The sequence below is a fragment of the Rhynchophorus ferrugineus genome, unplaced genomic scaffold, assembly GCF_030347505.1.
Source record: "Rhynchophorus ferrugineus isolate W39M unplaced genomic scaffold, kcgeb_rfMv2 rfM1, whole genome shotgun sequence".
Classification (NCBI taxonomy): domain Eukaryota; kingdom Metazoa; phylum Arthropoda; class Insecta; order Coleoptera; family Curculionidae; genus Rhynchophorus; species Rhynchophorus ferrugineus.
Genome location: NW_027472580.1, coordinates 8,736,372 through 8,758,049, shown reverse-complemented (window position 1 = coordinate 8,758,049; position 21,678 = coordinate 8,736,372). Strand labels below are relative to the sequence as shown.

General features: G+C 33.0%; 2 protein-coding genes and 1 non-coding gene across 5 annotated transcripts in view; 1 reads left to right on the top strand and 2 right to left on the bottom strand.

Annotated features, from left to right (window-relative positions):
- Window positions 1-203: 203 nt before the first annotated feature.
- The window catches only part of LOC143203455 (uncharacterized), a 43,654-nt gene continuing 22,179 nt past the window's right edge, over window positions 204-21,678 (bottom strand). For all 3 annotated transcript variants that reach the window (XM_076415622.1, XM_076415639.1, XM_076415631.1), the window contains 9 exons: window positions 20,273-20,415; window positions 17,663-17,804; window positions 17,381-17,609; window positions 15,494-15,663; window positions 14,776-14,938; window positions 12,758-14,608; window positions 3,633-4,617; window positions 3,339-3,577; window positions 204-1,004 (listed from right to left, as the gene is read on the bottom strand). In XM_076415622.1, the coding sequence (XP_076271737.1) occupies window positions 776-1,004; window positions 3,339-3,577; window positions 3,633-4,617; window positions 12,758-14,608; window positions 14,776-14,938; window positions 15,494-15,663; window positions 17,381-17,609; window positions 17,663-17,804; window positions 20,273-20,415 (4,151 nt within the window). In that variant the 3' untranslated portion in view covers window positions 204-775. The remainder of the gene's footprint in view (window positions 1,005-3,338; window positions 3,578-3,632; window positions 4,618-12,757; window positions 14,609-14,775; window positions 14,939-15,493; window positions 15,664-17,380; window positions 17,610-17,662; window positions 17,805-20,272; window positions 20,416-21,678) is intronic.
- Window positions 9,723-21,678, top strand: part of thoc5 (THO complex subunit 5) — a 38,734-nt gene continuing 26,778 nt past the window's right edge. The window contains exon 1 of the mRNA XM_076415671.1: window positions 9,723-9,793. The gene's annotated coding sequence lies outside the window, so the exon portion shown is untranslated. The remainder of the gene's footprint in view (window positions 9,794-21,678) is intronic.
- On the bottom strand, window positions 16,475-16,556 carry TRNAS-AGA (transfer RNA serine (anticodon AGA)). Its single transcript has one exon. It is a non-coding gene; the product is annotated as a tRNA-Ser (tRNA).

Genomic DNA, 21,678 nt, shown 5'->3' with positions numbered 1-21,678 from the left:
GCCAAAACAAAAAACAAGCTATTTTTATCAGTTCTACATTAATCGTATTCATAAAAATACCGTTAAATTGTCTAAAATAAGACTTAGGGCAAAGAGAATTGTTTATTTGTTCCTTAATATCACCATTATCTAATTAACAATTAATTACGTGTAATAAAATTCAATGTGTAAATTTTATGTATAAGTGAAATAAAACAATCGACTCGGTCAAATTCCTTTATTTTTCATTCTAAACCAAGTTAAACGCCAACAAAACTTTCAGTCTTGTTAATAAAATCATAGTAAAAAACTTAGTAAAATATATTTGGAATGGTTATCAATAAAATTCTCACACACTGACTGGATGATATATACTGAAAATCATACATGTATGTACAAGAATCACTTCCAAACTAAACGTTCGTTAAATAAATGTACGGAAAATAAATCGCGGTAAATATACATACAAAACAATTGTAAATAAATTTTCAAATACAAATCCCAATTATATAATAGTATAGTATATTGAAAAATATTTAATATTTCTTATCCGCTACCGAATTAGTGTTAATAATAATTAGATATAAAAAATAAGTAGAAGGTAATAATATCAGACAAATTGTAAACTCTTTCAAGATAGAAATTGTAGTTATGTATATATTAACATGTTCTTTTTTAAGAGATTGCCTAAATTTCAATTGCACATATAGTTGGAGATAGGTGTCGATCTAGATTTTACAAAGCGTAAATTCGAATCATATATGTATATTAGTTAAGTAAATATGGCTGAGAAATATCACAAAACCAACCGTTTGACGCCGCATTCGACGCAAAACTTGGCGGTGGACACGGGGAACTTCGTCCCGCACTCGTGGCAGAACTTCGACACTTTGGGGCTGAAAGAGGGTGCCGCTGGAGACCCCGACCCGTTCTCCGAGCTGCTGGAGCTACCGCACTCGGTAGTCTTTGCCTCTAGGGGGCTTAGTTTCGGCGCTCTGCTCCTCTGCTTCGTGTTCTTTCTTAAACTAGAAACATTTCACTGTTATATAACGAGAATGATAAATATTAAGGAACGGAAAATGTAATTAATGCTTTTGAAAACACTTCTTTTTCTAACAATGTATTGTTTTAAGTATAATGTGTATATATGGATTTGATGTTGAAAATGGTATATTTATGCATCATTCACAAAAAGAAAACGTTACTATAGCTACATTTGCTGATGGCACTGCGATACTAGCTATTAGAGATTATAACGAAGTACTTTCCTCTTCGCACTTAAAATAACATAAATAAGTGGACGCAGACGTTGAAATCATGATGAATAAAAGTCAACGAGAGTAAATCGGTACATATTGATTTCACAGTTCGTCTAGCAGTAAATATGAATAATACTATTATCTTGCCACAAAACTTCATTGGATGAAGTACATCAAAAAGAAAAGAGCTTGAGTTAAAAATCAAAAAATGTAATGGTTATTTGGAAGAGGATCTAAATTATCCATACAAGAGAAAATTAAGAGAATCGCATCAATATATGAGGAAAGACTCCATCCCCCTGTATAGTGAACCAGGACACAGACTCAAGAGAATCAAACCGTATGATTTTGTATAGTTGTGAAGTGAAGTGCACTAAATTACAAAAACACTGAATAGGGCTACTAACTTTTATTTTATTTTATTAGAACCGAAGTAAGTACCAATAGTTCTTCCTAGATAAGTATCTAATCTTAAGCTACTGTAGAGAAAAATTGGAAATTGGTCGTTAATGACTAGTAATAATATAAAAATAAATTAAAAAAAGTATCATTTGGTTATACTCTTTCAGATAGGATGTTCTGCAAGAAATAATATCTAAGAATATCAGAGTCTACCATAAAACTTCTACAATTATTGTTACCCGCGCACTATGCGCAAGAGTGCTGCGGTAATTGATGGGAAAGTGCTCAATAGTCTTCTAGTGTAAAGTACAGTTCTATATGATTTCTTATTAAAAAATGAAAAATGGCAGTTACAAATTTTGCGTAAAGCAGAAAAAAAAACAGCATTAATACCTTAGCTATAATAATGGAAGTATTAACTGAAGAAATCATGTCGTGGTTCCACCGTGTGTGCTGCCACCGTGGATTTTGTATTACGAGAATCACGTCGTCAACGAGTTCTTCACGAAGCCCCGTGTGGTAATGGCACCTCATTTCTCAGATCTTTCACAACCCAAATTTACCAATACCGAAATTCTTGTTGTTCTGCATCAAACGAATCTTGAAGTCACTTGGGGGCGCTATAACGGATAAATATCGCATTGACGCGCTACCTAAAGTCGAATCCATCCATAGCCTTTTAGGATTGGCAGAAACGCTACCAAATCTATATTGATATTGACGTCCAAATAGTCTACTTTAAGAAATTGTAAATATTGCTAGCTTTAAGGGCAATAAGGGCTTTCGAGATAAACTGTGTACACTATTACACAATAAATAATGTAACATAAGTATTTCTTAATACAGTTCAAGGAAATAGCATAAATGCACCAAGATAGTGGAAGAATAGTTTTGTACACTTTCAGATCCCAATTTATGACCTATATTGCAACTATTGGATAACACAGAAGACACCGATGAACAACCATTTTTATATATAAAAAATAGATTCCTTTAGAGACTAAGTAAGGAGATAGATATCTAGTTTTAAACTAATGTGAAGACCAGTACGTTAGTTGACAATGTCTAATAAAAATGTATTATCGAAAAAATTCTTCCATATTGGATAAAGATTTAGGGAAGTTGATATGAATAAAATAAAACAATTCTTACAACACATAGCGAGTTCCCTTGGATAAGTTTTAACGAATTGTTAGCGATGACTTCCTTAGCTCTTCATAAATAAAACTATAAATCGTTGCCAGTTAAATCTCGGTAAACATACGCAGTAGTCAAACTTTTTTACTACTGTTTCAGGCGCTTAGCTCCTCTTGTTCCTGGACTGGCTGTTACATTACTGACCAAATATGTGATGAAGAATTGATTAAGCAAACGTATGTTTTGTTGCTATAGGATCACACGCGACCCCATGTTTCTGGAAAGTAGCTAATTCTGAAGCCTTGTGAGATGGGCTTTACCATATATACCACAGTTCGGATAATCGTCCACTTGATTATAATTTATTTTTGTTTTTACTTTTTATCGAATAACGGTTGTACTTTGTAGTTTTAAAAATCGATACAGATATTTTTTGATTCTTGTTAAGAATATTGAAAAAAATATTTAATCCAATGGCAATAACCTTGTTGAATTGATTACTTTGGTGAAATTAAAAACGGAATTACTTTTTCACGCACTGAATATGTTTTTGAAATTCACCTTCCATATGCCGAATCATTCGACAATTTATTAACGGAATTATTGGAATGGTCCTCTTCTTCGTTGCCAAATATGCCATAGTTAAGATCCACCGTTTTCTTCTTTGTTGTTTTCTTTGTGGTTGATTTCTGCTCTTTTTCTTTCAGGTACATTTCTTCGTATTTCTTGTATTCCTCGAACATTTCATCGTCAACTGAAAACAGGTCTTCAGCTTTGAGAATATCGATTGTTGATGATTTCTGTAATTACGTCATGTATTGTTACTCGATTCAACAAAAAAACAGAAATACTTACTTTTTTGTTTTCGGTCACACTGGAAGTCATATTACTGATCATGCTTGATGTTAAACTGGTGGACATCACTTTCTGTTCATTAGTGCTGAAGTAATCATTAACTTCTTTCTTGTTTTTGAAGGAAGGTTTGGGAGAAGGATCGACGAGGGTCATGGAGCGTTTCAACAGAGGTAAAGTTTTCTTTTTTTCGGTTTTATCGACCTTTACAACGCTGGAAATATTTTTAGAACCTTTAGAAACAGTTTTGTTGGCCAGCGTATTATTCTTATTATTATTGTAGACCAATGGCTTAGAATTAGTCACTAAACCAGTGTCCCTTTTTGTTCTATTGACTAGACTTAAGGACCTCTTCACCAATGGCTTTTTGTGCGCCTTTGGCTCTAAGGTCTCGAGTTTTTTAGGCTGCTTTGGGTTGCAAAGGTCCGCGCGGTCATCGCGGGTAAGCGTACCGTCGGTATTAACCGTTGACGTTGGGGAACAGTCATCGATTTTCAAATTATCCGGAATGGAGAGATTGTCGTTTTCGTTGATCAAACAGGAATCGATAGAACCTGACAGATCGTCGCTGAACTTCCTACTGTCCAGTAACTGGTCGAACATGAAGGCATCCCCGTTATTTTTTATGTTGTGCAGGTAGAAACCGCCGTTATTGTTATCGATCTCGTCGTTTCCGAAACGCTCATTGATCATGTTCTCGATCAGTTCGAAATCGTCATTTACAGAATCCAGAGAGTCTTTAAAGCTGATCGGGGGTTCGATCACCGAATCTCGTACTGGTTTCTTTACGGAGTCAGCCGACCGAGAGGTCTGCTTGACGGCTGAAGGGGGCGAGGGCGATTTTAAAGGTGTAGTGCGAGGACGTGGAGTAGTGGTAGTGGTGGCGGTCGTTGGTTGGGTGGGTGTGGAAGGTTTGAAATCGTCACATTCGAGCAGTTCCATGAACTGACGCTGCGCTACCTCGAAGGGATCGTAGTTAGATGCGTTACTGAAAATAAAAAATAATTATAATGTGACTAAAACTGTTATCGTAATACATAGGAAAAAATGCGTATGCCTTTGTATTCTGTTATATTTCTCCCTTTTTAAAAAACTAGGGTTTATAAGGACTACTGGACCTACTGCTTAATGTGGACTCCGAACCACGGTCCTCGGCATTGAGCCTACCGACTGGCGACAACTTATAAAAATCATCCAAGAAGACATCCGGCCTTACCCAACCCGGATACTGGCATGACTGAGAATTTGCAGTCTTGCCTTTTTGACAGCAGCAATTACAAACAATCATAAACATCAATTCAAACATCACAAACAGAAGAGGCGTCCTATCGCCTTGATCACTGCGCCTGCCAAGCCGGTATGTCTTTTGCTCAGAAAAGTAGAAAGAATGATAAGTAACTTTTAAGTTTTTTCAAAATAATTTATATCAACATTGATTTCAGATTACAGAAAATTGGTCTTTAAAAGCCTTATTGGAATTTTTTATAGATTTAGTTTTATGTCCGATTATTATCAACCGTTGATAATATTATAGGTAAGCTTGGAGTGTTTAGTTTTCAACCGATACACAGTGATGGATCAAAATTATGATTATGTTAAATTTTAATGTCCGTTATGTTTTTGTTCGTAGTATCCCTTTGACTTTTTGCACGATTGGAAAAAAGACAATAATTTGATCAAAATTAAGTTGAAATGTAACGTAGGTAGACCTTATAGAATTAACATTCGACTTGTTGCTCGAATATATTTTTTATTTGAAGTAAACTGTAAGTAAACATAAGACGTATTACTAATTTGTATTGCATTATTGCACAGTAACAAAGTGTTGCAGTAGTTAAACATATATAAATCAATATATAAAATTATAAAACATTTATTCCAAATCATTAAAAAATCAAAGGTCAAATAAAATATATTTAGACTGCCCACGTTTCAAATAAACATAGGTGATGAAAAATTCATCCATTCAATTTTTATTTTTAATTTGAAAATTGGATTTAATTCTATACCAAATTCATTATATTTTAGGCATAATTGACCATGCGAAAGAAAAACAGGGACTCATTGTCCTCTATATGAGTATACCTCATCAAAATCACCAACTCGTTGATCATATAGTCAATCCACAAAATTGAAATTAAACAAGAAACATTGAAGTTTGACTCGCCTGATGATTTTGACGTGTGAAAAGACAATATTGCAAGTTAATATTTTGGTAAAATATTATTATTTCCAAATTCGTGTGTCAGTAAGAAAATTATATGCATATATCAAAAGGTAAAAGGCACTGAAAATTCCAAGGAAGTGTTAAATTAGATTTTCCACTAAAAAGGAAAAATCTTCTGTGAAAGAAAATAGAAAAGAGAATTTTGATTGAGATAAGAAAGAAATCTGACAATGCTATTAGTTAATATGTTAAGTTTGAGGTGTGTATAAATTTAAGGGGGACGCCACATAAACAATCTCAAAATAAAAGTTCGGTGTTCTTATAGCCTCCTTCAAAAGCCTTAGGTTCTAATACCGATATTTTATTTTATCTCAAGTTCGATACTATCACTTACAGCTATCAATATTTTTTTTAAAAAATATTAAAAAATTCCGGCCAAAAAATATCGATATTTTTTTGGCATCCCTAGGAGACACACAATTCTTATTCGATAATAGTTGGATGAGGGCATTAATATATATCAGATCACATCAGTCGCTCTAATAAATAATTATTTAGTCTTGTAGTCTTATTACAAATACCACTTGCCTATCCTCAATTCTTATATATATATATATATATATATATATATATATATATATATATATATATATATATTGCAGTTCGATTCTGATGCATTGACTTTATAATGAAATATGCTGGCAATATCCAGTAGACAGGAAGCTTCAAATATAGATAAGGGACATTTAAGATAAAATATAATTTGTGTCTATATGGACAGAAATAGAATCTCAAATCAGTAGCTATTTAAGATTAAAAAATCATATAGTTATAGCATTCGAGGTGAAAAATACCGATTCCTCCAAAAATAGTACCGATAACTTTATTGACCAAAAACAATGGACGTAATTTTACGCCATAGTTGAACAATTGTACGTTTGAACATTAATGTTTTGCCTAAATGCTTAGCGAATATGCTAATAGATTTTTTATTCGAGCCATCGCCATATAAAATATGCAAATCCGCTTGGTTTGGATTCAATAAATAGCAATAAACGAGTCTAGCTACTACTTTAAATTGGTAATTTATTTGAACAGTTTTATTTTAAACGACCTCTTCTATTTTCATGAAAACATATTTGAATTATAATACATATTAATTATTGCATAATTTTTATAGTAGTAGGTCGAAAAATGATTCTATATTAAAAAAAAGAAGGGCAAAATAATTACGTAATAATCGTTAAGCCTTTTTTTGGATTTAACTAATAGTATTAAAAGTTTAAAATTTGTGTGGCATAATTATTTCCTATTACCTAAGGAGGTATTTTAATTTAGGAATTTAAAACAAAATATTTTTTTTCATATAGTCAAAAGGGGTTAACGTTTTAAGCATGTCTTAAGTGGATTTTTTAAAATTTAATTTTTTTATTCTTCTTAAAATTTATAACACCATCACGTCGCAATCTTACCGCATTAACATAGAATTTTGGTTTATAATGTTTGCCGGTTAACCTCTAGTTATTATCAGTACGTTTTGAAGAATTTTGTAGATATTTGACAACAGTGTCGACCATGACAAAAACTGCATTTGGCAATATATTTGACGTCATCTATGACGTGCATTGGATGTTTAATTGGTTGGTCACCAAAATTTATAACGTCAGCACGTTACAATATTGCCGTATCAAATTTGACCGTATTGAATTTGAAAAATACTAATATTATGGCAATATATTACCAATCCAAATAGAATTTTATAGATTAATTCGGTTACATGTGTCGACGCATCATACAGTATTCTATATATTTTTAACTGGAATAAAATAAGAAGGAAAAAACCGCTCCGAGTTTGAAACGAATGTTATATTTTTATATACTGCAATTGCTATATAGCCCATCCAATATATGTCATCAAAATTAGTAACATCAGCGCATCGCAATGCTGCTCTATCAAATTTGACTTTTGGTTTACGTCTGCCGGTTAACCTCTACCAGTACCAATCCAAATGGAATTTTATAGTTTGATTCGATTACGTGTTCCGAAGCATCAGACATTCTACCTATTTTTAACTAGGATAAAATGTAACGGAAATGAAATGGCACATTTTTACAAACTACAATTGGTACTATATTTGACATCATCAGAATTTATGACGTTAACACGTTGCTATGTTGCCGCATCAACTTAGAATTTTGTTTTATAACATTTGCCTGTTTATAACCTCATTATATTCACGAATGGTTTAAAGAAATTTGCAGACATTTGACAACATGATCCGCTAGTACAAACCCAAATAGAATTTTATAGGCTGATTCCCTGAAATGTTCCGACTCATGAGACAGTATTCTAACTTTTTTAGGTACCATAAAATGAGAAGTGAAAATCGCAGTATCAGGTTTACAACTATAGATATTTGAAAAAATCGCTTTTTTCACATTTTTCAAGCATAAACCTTTAAGAATATGCCGTTAAAAAGTTTTGTCAAACTTTATAACCAATTTTCGGAGATATAACTGTTGTAGTGACGAGGCGTCTAAACCGAGATATTTAAAAACGAAACTATAATGGCGCTTCTCTCGGAACTACCATTTTCAATACGACTCACATGATATTTTAAGTTTAGTTGAACCGATTTGCTTCAAATTTCCCCGAACCTTAAAAAATCCCTGGTATGACCCTGCTCTATACGTTCTTCTATGGTCAAACAATTTTTTTTTCAGTAAATTATGGCTGTTCTAAAAAACGAAAAATTTTTAATATTTTTTTGAAAATAATAAAAATCTTGTTACAGTCTCATATCAAATTTTAAGTAAATCGGTTCAGTAGAACTTGAGATATCGTGTCTATATCATGTTATCATTAGATTTGTACAATCCCTTTAATGACATATTCTTAGAGGGTTAAGCTTTGAATAAACAAACGAATAAAACAAAAAATGAAATACAAGAAAATATACTAAGTTTGTTTAAATTGCACTATTTGTTATTGTATGCATCTTTTAATTAATGCACATTTGACGAAACGTACTCAATAGCTCGTCTGTTGTATGTACAGGAATAATTTCGTAGCAAACTGTTTATTCCGTACCTAAATAACAAAATACGATCGCTAATTTAAGATAGAGAGAAACCGGTTATTTTCTATTCGAAGGAAAAAACATCATCATTAAGTCCTCATCTACGTTGGTACTCATTTTTTTATTTAACAAAAAAAGTAACGGTAAAAAATAAGCTTAAAGTTTTTGGTAAATCGAAACAAAGAACTACCTAATGTAATTAGAAACAGAAAGTATCGCTGTATTCAAATTAACCCAATACATTAGCAACACAATTAGAAAGAACACTTAACTTGTTTAGTTTTAATTGTTTTATTATATCAAGACACATTTGATACTGTCATAGTTTTCAATTGTATGCACCCAGAACAAATCCTTTGGTGATGACTAATTTGCAACGACAAATTGTTATCCTGTTACTTCAATATTAAACGGTTCCAGCACAATAAACAGCTTATACTGTTACGATTATTTATTGTACTTGAATAAATGAACAAGCCTGAGCTAATATTACAATAAAAAATATATACATCCAATATATTTACCGTTTCGTCTCCATGATTCGATCTAAATTAAGCACGATAACAATATTACCGAATGCACGTTATAACAATACTCGCTTTTTTCCCCATACCATGCCCGAATGCGAATTTTTACCTTGCGCGATTTTTTCGTTTACCCACGCCCGCTTCCAAATCGAGAAGACGGATTAAATCTCGATTTTTATTGCAACGGCGCTGATTGCCTCTAATCCACGACTATGCGGACGAAAGAAAAGAAATGATCCTTCGGATCTGCCTACTGCTGAAAATGTTCGGCCGGGAATTCCAAGGCTTCAAAAGATTTAAAACGATCGAAAGTTTGGTGCTATCAGGTCGGTCTGCGGAACGAACGCGAAACTGAATCATCGCGTTATCGGGAGGCTTTTATGGAAGGAGGTATGTTCGATTTGGGTATGCTTTAAAAGGTTGTAAATATTTTTTAAACTACATGTTTCAAAAACAATTATGATATGTATGTTAAGTGATATCACGACAATCCTTAAATTTCAAGAGATAACATAAAACTGTTTTAAATTGACTAAAACTCATCTAAAATATACCGAATAGCATTATTTTAGTTTTGTATGCCATTTCTTATAACAGATTTAATATTTGTTTCCTTTGCATCAAATTTAGTTATATATATTTCATTATTGTATGTTATTATGTATTCAAAGTAGAGAACCACTCTATATTTTATTGTGCCGTAATACCTGTAAAATATTTTTATTTCTAATGTACCCGTCGCATTCGCCATATTAATTTTAAAACTATAATAAAATTTTCATAATCTACTAATTTTTTTGATTTCTATTCAAATATATATGGGGAATATTTTAATTTTTTGGTTAGATGTCGTGAGTTATTAGGCACGATCGCTCTTGAAAATCCTATAAATCATTATTACTATTATCTTTAAGTGGTCGCTTATTGAAATCTCTATTAAATCTTATCAAAATTAGTTATAATTCATTATTATATGTCTTTTTTAATACTTAAAAACACTCCATACTTCATTAATATATTAAAATATGTGTTGATATTTCTAATGCGCTAAGGTATTTGCCATATTTCTAAAAATCTTAATAGCTTTAATATTTTATGTTAAATTATTATCTTATTTTCTACTGAGTGGTTAAAACATTATTTGAGACGAGAAATTTTGGTAATATCGTGCTTTCTAATGTAACGCGCCTTCACTATATTTCCTAATATTATACATCCCTTTGAGCTCCTCAAAAATTGGCAAATTTATGTAGCCATAGTTATTTTAACTCTATATATCATTTTTATTTTTTTTATTCTTTTATTTTTTTTATTCTATTTTATTTTTTATTTAAAAACCATATAACCGACATATTACAACTAGTTATTGTTTAAATAGTAATATTTCTTTAATATCATTCTCAAATCAGATATAAGATTTCAAATTCAGTCACTTCATAAACTTGCAACCTTTTCAATACTTCGACGTTCACAATTCTGTCTCTTTTGATGTTTTTTTTTGGCAAACAGGCATCCTATGAAGGACTTTGATTTTTATACACTTGAATCACATTTTGATGTTGTACTTTTGTACGTATAAACTTAGCACACTGTATCTCCATATTGGCTTCAAAATTTGTTTATATAATAACAAATTGTTGTAAAGAGGTAGTTGAGCCTGATAACAAGTTCTCATTTCTTTTTAACATACTTTTACTATTTCAGAATGGTATTCGGAATTATTCTAAAACTATCACTGACAAGTTTTATATGTTACTCCACATGTGTAACATTTGATTTTAATCGACATTTCCTAGTCCTCTCAGTTATATTTCTCCAAAAAACAAGAGGACATTTTATTTTTAAAAAGATTAATATTTAGTTTCGGCCAATCCCACATTTATGTAACTTAGGAAAAGGCCCAAGCGATTTACCGAAGGCATCTTCAGTTATCTTTGGGAACAGAGAAAAGTGGCAAATCTGGCAAATAGAAAAACTGAGTATGCTTGTTTTTCCCAAAAAAAATGAAAACCATGAAGTATGAGTAAGTGCATTATTAGCATGGTAAACTAAGATTGGCACTATTGTGATTCGGAGATCATTATCAATCGATTCTACTATTTTTCTAACGATTTTTGTATTAACTGGTCAATTGAAAAGTCCCCGCACAGAAAGCAGCACTTTCTTTTTCTTCAAATGCTGCCGTTTTTCGGCGATTTCGTCTTTCAAACGGTCCAATAACCCTATGTAATAGTCGTTGTTGATGGTCCTTCCTTTTTCAAGGTAGTCAATGAAAATTATTCCATGCGCATCCCAAAATACAGACGCCATAACCTTGCCAGCCGACTGTTGCGTTTTCCCACGCTTTGGAGTGGGTTCATCGTGTGCAGTCCATGTCCATGTCGGATGACTGTCGATTGGACTTCGGAGTGAAATGATGGAGCCATGTTTCATCCATTGTCACATATCGACGCAAAAACTCGGGTTTATTACGCTTGATCATCTTCAAACACTGCTCCGAATCATCAACTCTTCGTTGTTTTTGGTCAAAAGTGAGCTCGGCACTCACTTTGCACAGAGCTTTCTCATACCAAAATATTCGGGAATGATATGATGTACACATTCAGTTAATATCTTTAGAGTGTCTGCTATTTCATTCAGTTTCAATTTGTGGTCATTCAAAATCATTTTGTGGATTTTTTAAATATTTTCGTCGGTAACAATCTCATTTGGGCGTTCACTGCGTTCACCGTCTTCGGTGTTCATTTCACCACGTCTAAACTTAGCATACCAGTCCTTGATGGTTGATTTTCCTGGGCCAGTGTCCAAAAACTCGGCATCAAGCCATGTTTTTGCTCGAACTGTATTTTTCCCTTCAAAAAGCAATATGTTATCCACACGCGAAATTCCTTTTTATCCATTTTTTTCACAATAACAAAAGTTATTTCACTCAAAATACTATAATTCAGAAACTAATAATCCGACAGCTGTCAAATTTGTACACGCCTCTTTTGATGGTTAGGGCTAACTAAAAAACATATGGATTTAATTCTAGTAGCGCCATCTATGTGTCAGAACTAGTAAGTTTGCGATCTTTAAAGTATCCAAAGCTATTGTAAACATTTATAGCAATTGTATTTTTATTAATGTTTTTAATTTTCATGATATATAATTAATTATCAATATAATGGTAAAATATAGATTTAAATTTATAAAAATCACCCACCTGGGATCAAATATAGGGATCATTTTCAGTATAAATTAGATCTATCTTTTTCTAGTAATTTACTATTAACATATATATCATTATTCGATTATCATATATCGCAATTTTTTGTTATCAAAAAAAAAGTTAGCTACAAACGAAAGACTAACCAATTTTTTATTTTACCAACAATCTGCTTATTCTGATAGTTTTGAGTTAGATTCAGTTTGGGCAAAGAGACGTTTTCAAGTTTCGCCTGCACCTGTTTATCGGTTGACCTAGGTTTTTCTCTGATGTCTCCAAAAAGTAGAGGCAAATGTATTCTGGACCTATCCTTGTTCAATTTATTTTTTACCTTTTCTAAACAGCTGGCATCGGTTTTTAAAAGTTTCTCACATTCAGATAAAGTCATCGCCAAAAGTATATCCTCCCGAGCTTTCTCTTTTAATTGTTTACCGATTACCACCTTTTTGACCAAATGAAATGTTCTTGGAGTTATACCTGACGCATTCGAGCTAGTTGAACAACGCGTTTTTGTTATACTCGTGTTACTTTCCGTTTTATAGGGCTCGTTGTTGTAGCTTGAGGTTATAGTATCGTCGCTCAAGTACACTCTCCGTTTTTTCTTAGGTACTGTGTATTCTTCATCTGGGATATTATCGAAATTTTCAGTAATCCCTGAATATTTTCTTTTACTATCTTCTATAAACCTTTCGGCAGCTATTCTGAGAATTTCTAGTCGCTCTTTCTTCTTGACATTGTCCCAGTTAACATTGTTGTCCACTTTACGTTTATATTCTCGGATATAGATATTTGGTGCCGAACAACTAGATCTAATATCCTGAAAAGTTCTTCTGAAATCAACACTGTCTGAATCATTGAGGGTTCTTCTTCCAGTGAACAATGACACAAAACTCTTTTTCAACGCGCATCCAGTAGATACATTTATATCTGACAAGCTTTTTTTCAATGAGAACACTAAACTCCTGGTATCACCAGTCGAATCGGCAATGGTGTCTTGAGAGCTCTTCTGATCTGGTTTGGTATCAGAAGATTCAAAAGTATTCCAAGAAGTTTGTAGTGTGAGCGTATTAAGACTTTCCGTTTTCATGAAATCACTATTGTCAGAAGATTTAAATAAACATACCACATTGTTATCTTGGTTTATATTGTCTGACAGAGATTTCATACTGTTTTTTATACTGCTATCTTCTAAAGAATCTGTTTCTGAAACTTCCTGTGGTGTTTTTGTCTCATCCAACTTACAAATATCTTCATTATCGTTCCCTTTTATTTCGCTAATTGAATTTTCCTCTTTAATACTAAATGAATGTTCAAACCAGTTATCAATTGTTTCATAGCTTTCTCCCAGCTTAAGCTTATCGCATGACTGTTCACATAAGCTGTAATGTTGATCATTCTTTTCTGCCAGTTCTTCGGATTTTATAACGGAAGAAGAAGTTGCGTGATTTATATCAAATTCTGCATTAATTTTTTCATCACTTTTAATATCCCTGCTAAAATCAGTCTCATCAATCAAATTTTCTTTGGTTGATTCTGAAATCTCCTCATTAGATCTAGATTTATCCTCGTTTATCCTGTTTTGTTGTGATTTTTTAAATACCTTTGAAATGCTTTTATATATTTTCTTAGTCGGAATCTTCAATTCCTTCTGTTTATGTAACACATCGCTTGAAGAAATAATTTTATATGTGGCGATGGGTTTTTTGAAGGTCGTCTCACTTTTACTGAGTTTTTGTTGGAATTTATTTGAAGGGCTTTTGTCTCCTTGAAATTCACTTTTGAGAGCCTTGAAAATGTCAGTTTCTTCACTTGTGGAATTATTCTGTTGTCCTATCAAATTACCTTCGTTGCAAGTCATTACAGAATCTTTCCAAGTAACCATGCGTTTGTTCAACTGCCCGTAATTTAGTGGCGACACTGTTAAACCATGAACTTTCTCATTGATATTGGTATTATTCAGTTTTGTTAAAGACACTTGACTTCTCTTGCTTGACAAGCTACTTGAAGGAAGGAAAAGGGATCATTTAGATAGGAGCCAGTCATTATCTAATGTCAATGCAAGGAGAATGGAAATATCGGTCAAGTTGTAAACAATTTTAAGAAATCTGGCCAATCCCTTTTCCTTTCTCCCTACAAGCCATAATCATCATATCCATATCGTTACCTTTTTAGAGAATCTGATTTGGAAGAAGGGCTTCCTATTATCGGGACTCCTGGCGATGTACTCGTTTTTCGTTCGTTCTCATTGACTCGGGTCCTTTTATCGCCTCCGGATCTGTTCAGCTCGAGTTTATCCGGTCTGGGTTTGGATTCATGAGTATATTTATCTGAAAATTGTATCACAAATTGAGATAAAGTCTGTTCAGTTAAACAGTAAATTCACGTTAAAGCGTGATCAACTTTGTGTTTTAGTTCATTTTGGCTTTGACATATAACGCAGTTCTAGTCTAAATAAAATAATGAAAAGATGTTATCAAATATAACTTATTTTAATATTATAGTACATCTAATCGGAGTAATAATAAGCGGCAATTTGAAAATTATCAAAACAAATGTATTTATTTATCGAAAGGCCTCATGGGCTGCAAGAAAGCGCCATAACAAGGTTGCCGATTTATAAACTCCAATTATCATCACTAATTTGTTGCAAGAATTCTTCAACGTGTGACAACCATGCGAATTTCGTAGGCTGACTCGGTTATATGCTCCAACGTATCACACAGCATTGTATCTCTTTTTAGTTAGAATAAAAGAAGCAAAATATTGTCTGATTTTAGGGAATTTACAAGTTGCGATAGGCAATAGATTCGACATCGTGATGACGTGATTCACTGTTATTTTGAATTGACCAAGTTAAAACATAGTGGTGCGGAATAACTCACCGACGTTGTGTAGACTTTTCGGTTTCCTTATGCTGGGAGTTCTGGAAAGAGTAGCGGCGAGATTCGTTGTAGAAGCAGTAACTCTGGGAAACGGCGGCTCCGAGCTTTGGCCATTTGGTGAGTATTTGTCCCTTACGGTGGCACGTTTTGATTTATTTAAAGGCGGAACTCTAAAAAAAATAATATAACTGTAAGTTAAGAATAGAAATTCAGCTTTCGTATTATCTAGTGACAAAACTCGGGAAGTAATACATCGATTAATTGGAAAATGTTACCTAATGTTTTATATAATTTTTGTTCTGAAGTTCCAACGGAAATGAAACACTCTAAACATTTTTAATTTATAATAAGAAAAGGTTGATTTTTAACTTATCATATTGTTGCCATGGCAACTGCTATTATACATTCTATGTATTTAAAACTATGTCACTGTCACCGTTGAAATATAGCATCTCATTTTTTCTGCCAAAGACAAAAAGCGTCTACTTGTAAAGTGCCTTGTTGTTCAGAATCAGAGGAAACCAGCAAAAACGGAAATACTGAACAAACTAGCTGACGAGGCTTTCTATCTCTATAATAATTATCAATAAAATCGAAAATAAGATGTTACCTTTCAACAGTGACAGTGACATAAAAAATAACTTGTCTGTGGCTTAAGTTTTGAAAGATTAAAAAGAATTAATTTAATTAAATTAAAAATCAAATATCTGACACAAACTATATATGGATAATTTTCTCTTACTTTTACACAGCAGGATTTTCACTCATTTGTTTTCAAATAAGTCAGTTATTAGAATGTCAAATTAAAAAGTGATTATATTATCTATTTTTGAATAAATAAAGGTGATTTTTGAATAAATATGTAATTGAATTACATCGAAGCATGATTACGTTTAAATAGTTCGTTATAAAACAATTTTATTAAATTAATTATATTTGAGTAAAAATTAGATTTTTGTAGTTAAATCAATGAAAAAAAAACGCAGTCGGTAGGATTCGAACCTACGCTCCCAGAGGGAATCTGATTTCTAGTCAGACGCCTTAACCGCTCGGCCACGACTGCTTATACATAAAATGTGTTTCAAACACTATTTAATACACTTTAAATATAGACAAAGTAATCTCTTTTATAATTTTTTTGTCTAGGAACATCATAAACATATATATTCTGATCATGGAACATTCAGTAACAGTTCAAAAAAACACTGTCTATCAAAGAACCATCAAATATCTCAGAGTGCTGTGATAATTTGTAAACAGATCTTCGCTAATCGCAAACGAGAAAATTACGATTAATTTTGCGTGCGTCTTAATCGCGTCTAGTAATAATCTTGACCTGAATTTGAACACGATATACATATTCAAATATAGTTTCGCAACCAGATAATGTGCCTGAACGACACAAACTATATAAATAATAATTAGTACTAGGATAATTTGTTCTGTGGAGAACGATTATAGTTAGCGAAAATTTTAACAGATATAAAAAATATTTCGCAGAAAGCCAGTTAATAAATTATGCCATATTTTTTTAGTTGTTTGGAGGACCATTTTACGTAAACATTTTTTTATAAATTATTATCTAATAATGCTTTTACCATTTTATTTGTTCAGAATCTAATTCAAATTGTTTTATATTTTCATTTTATCGAATTAGAACATCTAGTTTTGCTAATTTTAAACCAAATAAAAGATGAATCGGCAACGATGTAACGTCTAGTCGTATTGTGCAGAAGCAGTTTTAAATATATTCAGCCAGCTGATTGGTACTGGGCATTACTTTTTCATGTAACTATAATGCTTGGCAATAAAATCCGAAGGAACCTTCGCCATAACGTAATAAATAGCTAGGCATCCACCAAAATGTAACAATCCATTTATTAATACCTGTATTTAATTCTTGCTTCTAATCTTTCTTTGGCTTGTTGTACACTGGCCGGCGATTGTTGAATCCTTGCTTTTTTCTCTTTGCACCACTCCACGTGACGGTCGAAGGCTTTGGGTCCGAAGAAACGGTCACAGGATGGACACTGCTCATTTGGGGTGTTTAACAGGGATGTGGTACTGCGAGGTTTAGCAGTGGGAGAGCCTGGAGCTGAGACTTGCTCGGGTATACCTAGGAACCAGAAAATGAATGACTAAAAAATTGTTAAAGTTGTGTTTGGATACCTTTTGCGACCCGTATGGCGGTCATGAGTTCGAGATGTTTCTCCTTCCATTTGCTTTGTCTTGGTTTCTTTTCGACAATCGGTTCCTCCTTCTTTTTCAAGTAGGATTTTTGATGGAAGTCCGCTAGATCAGTTCCTGACACCTACCGACAAAATTATTATTATTATTATTATTATTATTATTTATTGATTAGCATATTAACCGAAGTTTATGTTTTAATAAAGTTTTTAGTGTTAATAACAGCTAAACTGAAAAAAGTTATAATGCATTTTTTCCTATGTACCATAAAACATGCACATCTTGCATTATTTGACCTTCATACATAAAATAAGTAGTAATTGTACAATGTGAGAGAAAAATAATAGGAAACTATGATTTTACAAAAAGGAATTTGCACCTTTGATATAAACGCCTTTATGTTATGCCTTATAAAAAAGTTTTATATTTCATATGTACCATATAAGGCCAGGAAAATTTATTTTGTGATAGTAGTAGTATTGTTATTGAATATTTTGTTATTGTATCGAATGTATTAATTTGAATTTAATTTATACGGTGTATAAATAAGTTTTATAGTAAATGCGTAACTAGTTTTAAATATCATTGGGCCACCTTGTCATCGGTCATATTCTTCTAAAAATATTTTGGCTGAAGTGTAAATACTTTTTATGCTTTAACCATGGGAAGCTCTCTTCAAACTTTCTTGGATCTGCTGGTACATGGATGTACTGTATGTTTATGATTGTAATTGTAAATATATTTATAGGAAACAGTGGAAAATAAAAATATATTTATAGGAAACAAGGAATAATCAACTCAGCCACGCCAGTAACCAGACTGGGTAAGACGGGATGTCTTCTGGGATGACCTCTAAGTTGGTTACTGGCCAGTCGGTAGGCTTAATGCCGAGGACCGTTAAACTGTAGGTTCAGTCCAGATAAACGCTCATTGGTAAAAAGAAGACTTTAAAATATTTTTAAAAAATTATAATTAGAGGTTATGAGTCAAACCTGCAAACATTGTAAACCAAAATTCTAAGTTAATGCGAGAATATTGCTACACATATAGAGCACATATAGAGGACGTTAGATTGTAGGTTAACGTTGAAAATGAACGTATTGTGGTTATAATGATGAACATGTATTTTGATCATTTTTCTCGCTTTAAAAGGTACTTATTGAGAAAAATTAGTATAATATAAATGAATCAAAATATTTTCCACCATTTTCAAATTTTCCCCATATTTCTAACAACATTGCGATACCGAGTCAAAAGAACGACCATTCGTTTTCGTACTTCTCCAGTATTTAGAAATAATATGCTGACCAAGCCATACCGCGTCGATCTGAACAAGCAGTGATCAACAGGCTTTGTGTCTGACGAGTATGCTAGGTGCGACGAACTTCCCATCCAAGCTGCAAAAGTGTATCCTTCTCATCACTGAATGAAGAATCTGAAGAATGAATGCGACTGTTACTTACTGGTATTTTTGCACAAACACGTGGTTAAGTTTTTACAACTGATGATTTTTTAGTGTGTGATTGTCGTAGTAGACTCACTTTTCTTCGCCAGTCACAATTCGCCACAGAATATTCCTTCTTGTCTGACAATAAAACCGTGGGTTCATATCCATAAGTAGTTGAAGTATCGTAGTTACTTTCCCACCTTTTGGATATGTCTGATTGTCGGTAACCATCGCGAAATAGATTGGATTTAGAACGTTTGCTAGTTTGTAACCTCTAATTGTTATCATTAATGTTCTGAAGAGTTTTATAGTCAGTTAACAACAGGGACCAGTACCAACATAAATCGAAAATTTTATAGAGCGATTAGGCTACAAATTCCGATAGCATTCTGTCTCTATTTAACAACCAGCTCCGTCATTTCACTCCGAAGTCCAATCGACAGTCATCCGAGTGGACTGCACACGATGAACCGGCTCCAAAGCGTGGGAAAACGCAACAGTCGGCTAGCAAGGTTATGGCGTCTGTATTTTGGGATGCGCATGAAATAATTTTCATTGACTGCCTTGAAAAAGGAAGGACCATCAACTATTACATAAAATCGCCGAAAAACGGCCGCATTTGGAGAAAAAGAAAGTGCTGCTTCACCAAGACAATGTACCGTGTCACAAGTGAAACGATGGCAAATACCCATGAATTGGACTTCGAGCAATTCTCCAGATCTGGCCCCAGCGACTACTTCCTGTTCTCAAATCTCAAAAGAATACTTCCTGGGAAGAATCGATATACTGAGGCCTATTTGGAAGCAAAGGACAAATCGTACTACAAAAATAGTATTGAAAAGTTGGATGGTCGCTATAATCAGTGTATTACCCTTGAAGGGAATTATGTTGAATAAAAAAAAATGAATTTTGCCAAAAAAATGTGTTTTAATATGGTAGGCCGTCGACTTTTCGATTGACTTGTTAACTAGGGTAAAATAAGAAATAGAGATATCGCCACCGAGTTTTAAAGAATTTTACATTTGTAAAAACTGCAAAGTATTTTCGACATCATCTATGACATACATTGGCAGTTTTATTGGAAGGACTATACTATGAAAACAGGTGAAAACCAATATTAATAACATTTTTTTAACTAAACTTACCCTTTGTTTCAATGAATCGAACGGTTTCCGCTTTTTAATCGCGTTTTTCTCGCACACCTTCTCGTGCTTCTTGAGCGAATTTGGTAGAAACGTTCTGCCGCAGACATGGCAAGGGACGAGACTTTGTTCCTGTAGTATGAGTTCTGAAAAAAAAAGACACAAAACGATTTAAGGCATTTGCATTGATGTTTTTTTTTTACTTAAAAAAAGGAAGAAGCGGACGATCCCACAGTTTTATCGATTGAAATTAAATATTTTTTAATTCGCCATTTTATGATGTTCACTAACAATAGGCGAACCTACAGAGTTTAACGGTTCAGTGTGCGTGGGAGCGGCATTTTAATGACATCACTCCATATAATAAGACGATTGCATCAATTATATTAATGTGTATTACTTGAGTGCCATGCAATTATGCTGCACAATGTTTTGTTCGACATTTTTCTTGTTAAATAAATACGTCAAAGGCTATTGAGTATCCATGATTATTATATTGAATTCCGGGAAATAAGAACCTTATTGTGACCTAAATATATTTTAATTATATTGTATTTTTGCAAGTTAAACTGGAAAAGTCTACACCCGATCCATGTTTCCAGCTACTAAAATCATAATTCGCAAACAGTCTATTGTAAATCAAGTTTTATTGGTAATTTATTAATATATTATTAGTTGTGGTTGCCGACTAACTTAAAATTTTTCTTTACTGTGACTTAAAGCTACTTACTTGTCTAAGAAGAACCGTTGGCCTTTACTTATTCTCTCTAGGCCTATATACCTATATAGAGCCGATATGTTGACTGCAAAAATCACAACTGTGAAGACGATACAACCGTTTTAGCATCTCACAGAACAGCATCAAAGAACCTCCAAACACACCTTGATAAAACGCTATTGTTACTGAAGACATGGCGTTTTAAAACAAATGAAACAAAATCTATCTATGTAACATTCACTCTGCGTAGAAGAACATGTGAATATCTGTAACTGTCAACTTCCCCAAAATAATAGGCCAATTGAAAAGTCCCCCGCCTGACACATAGATGGCGCTACTAGAATTAAATCCATATATTTTTTAGTTAGCCCTTACCCTCAAAAGATGCGTGTATAAATTTGACAGCTGTCGGATCATTAGTTTGTGAATTATAGCATTTTGAGTAAAGCAAATTTGAGTTTTTGTTTGTGTGAAAAAAATGGATAAAAAGGAATTTCAGAGTGTTGTTAAAATATTGCCTTTTGAAGGAAAAACATATAGTTTGAGCAAAAACTTGGCTTGATGCCGAGTTTGCGGACACTGCCCCAGGAAAATAACCATCGAGGATTGGTATGCTAAGTTTAGACCTGGTGAAATGAGCACCGAAGATAGTGAATGCAGTGGATGCCCAAAAGAGGTTGTTACCGACGAA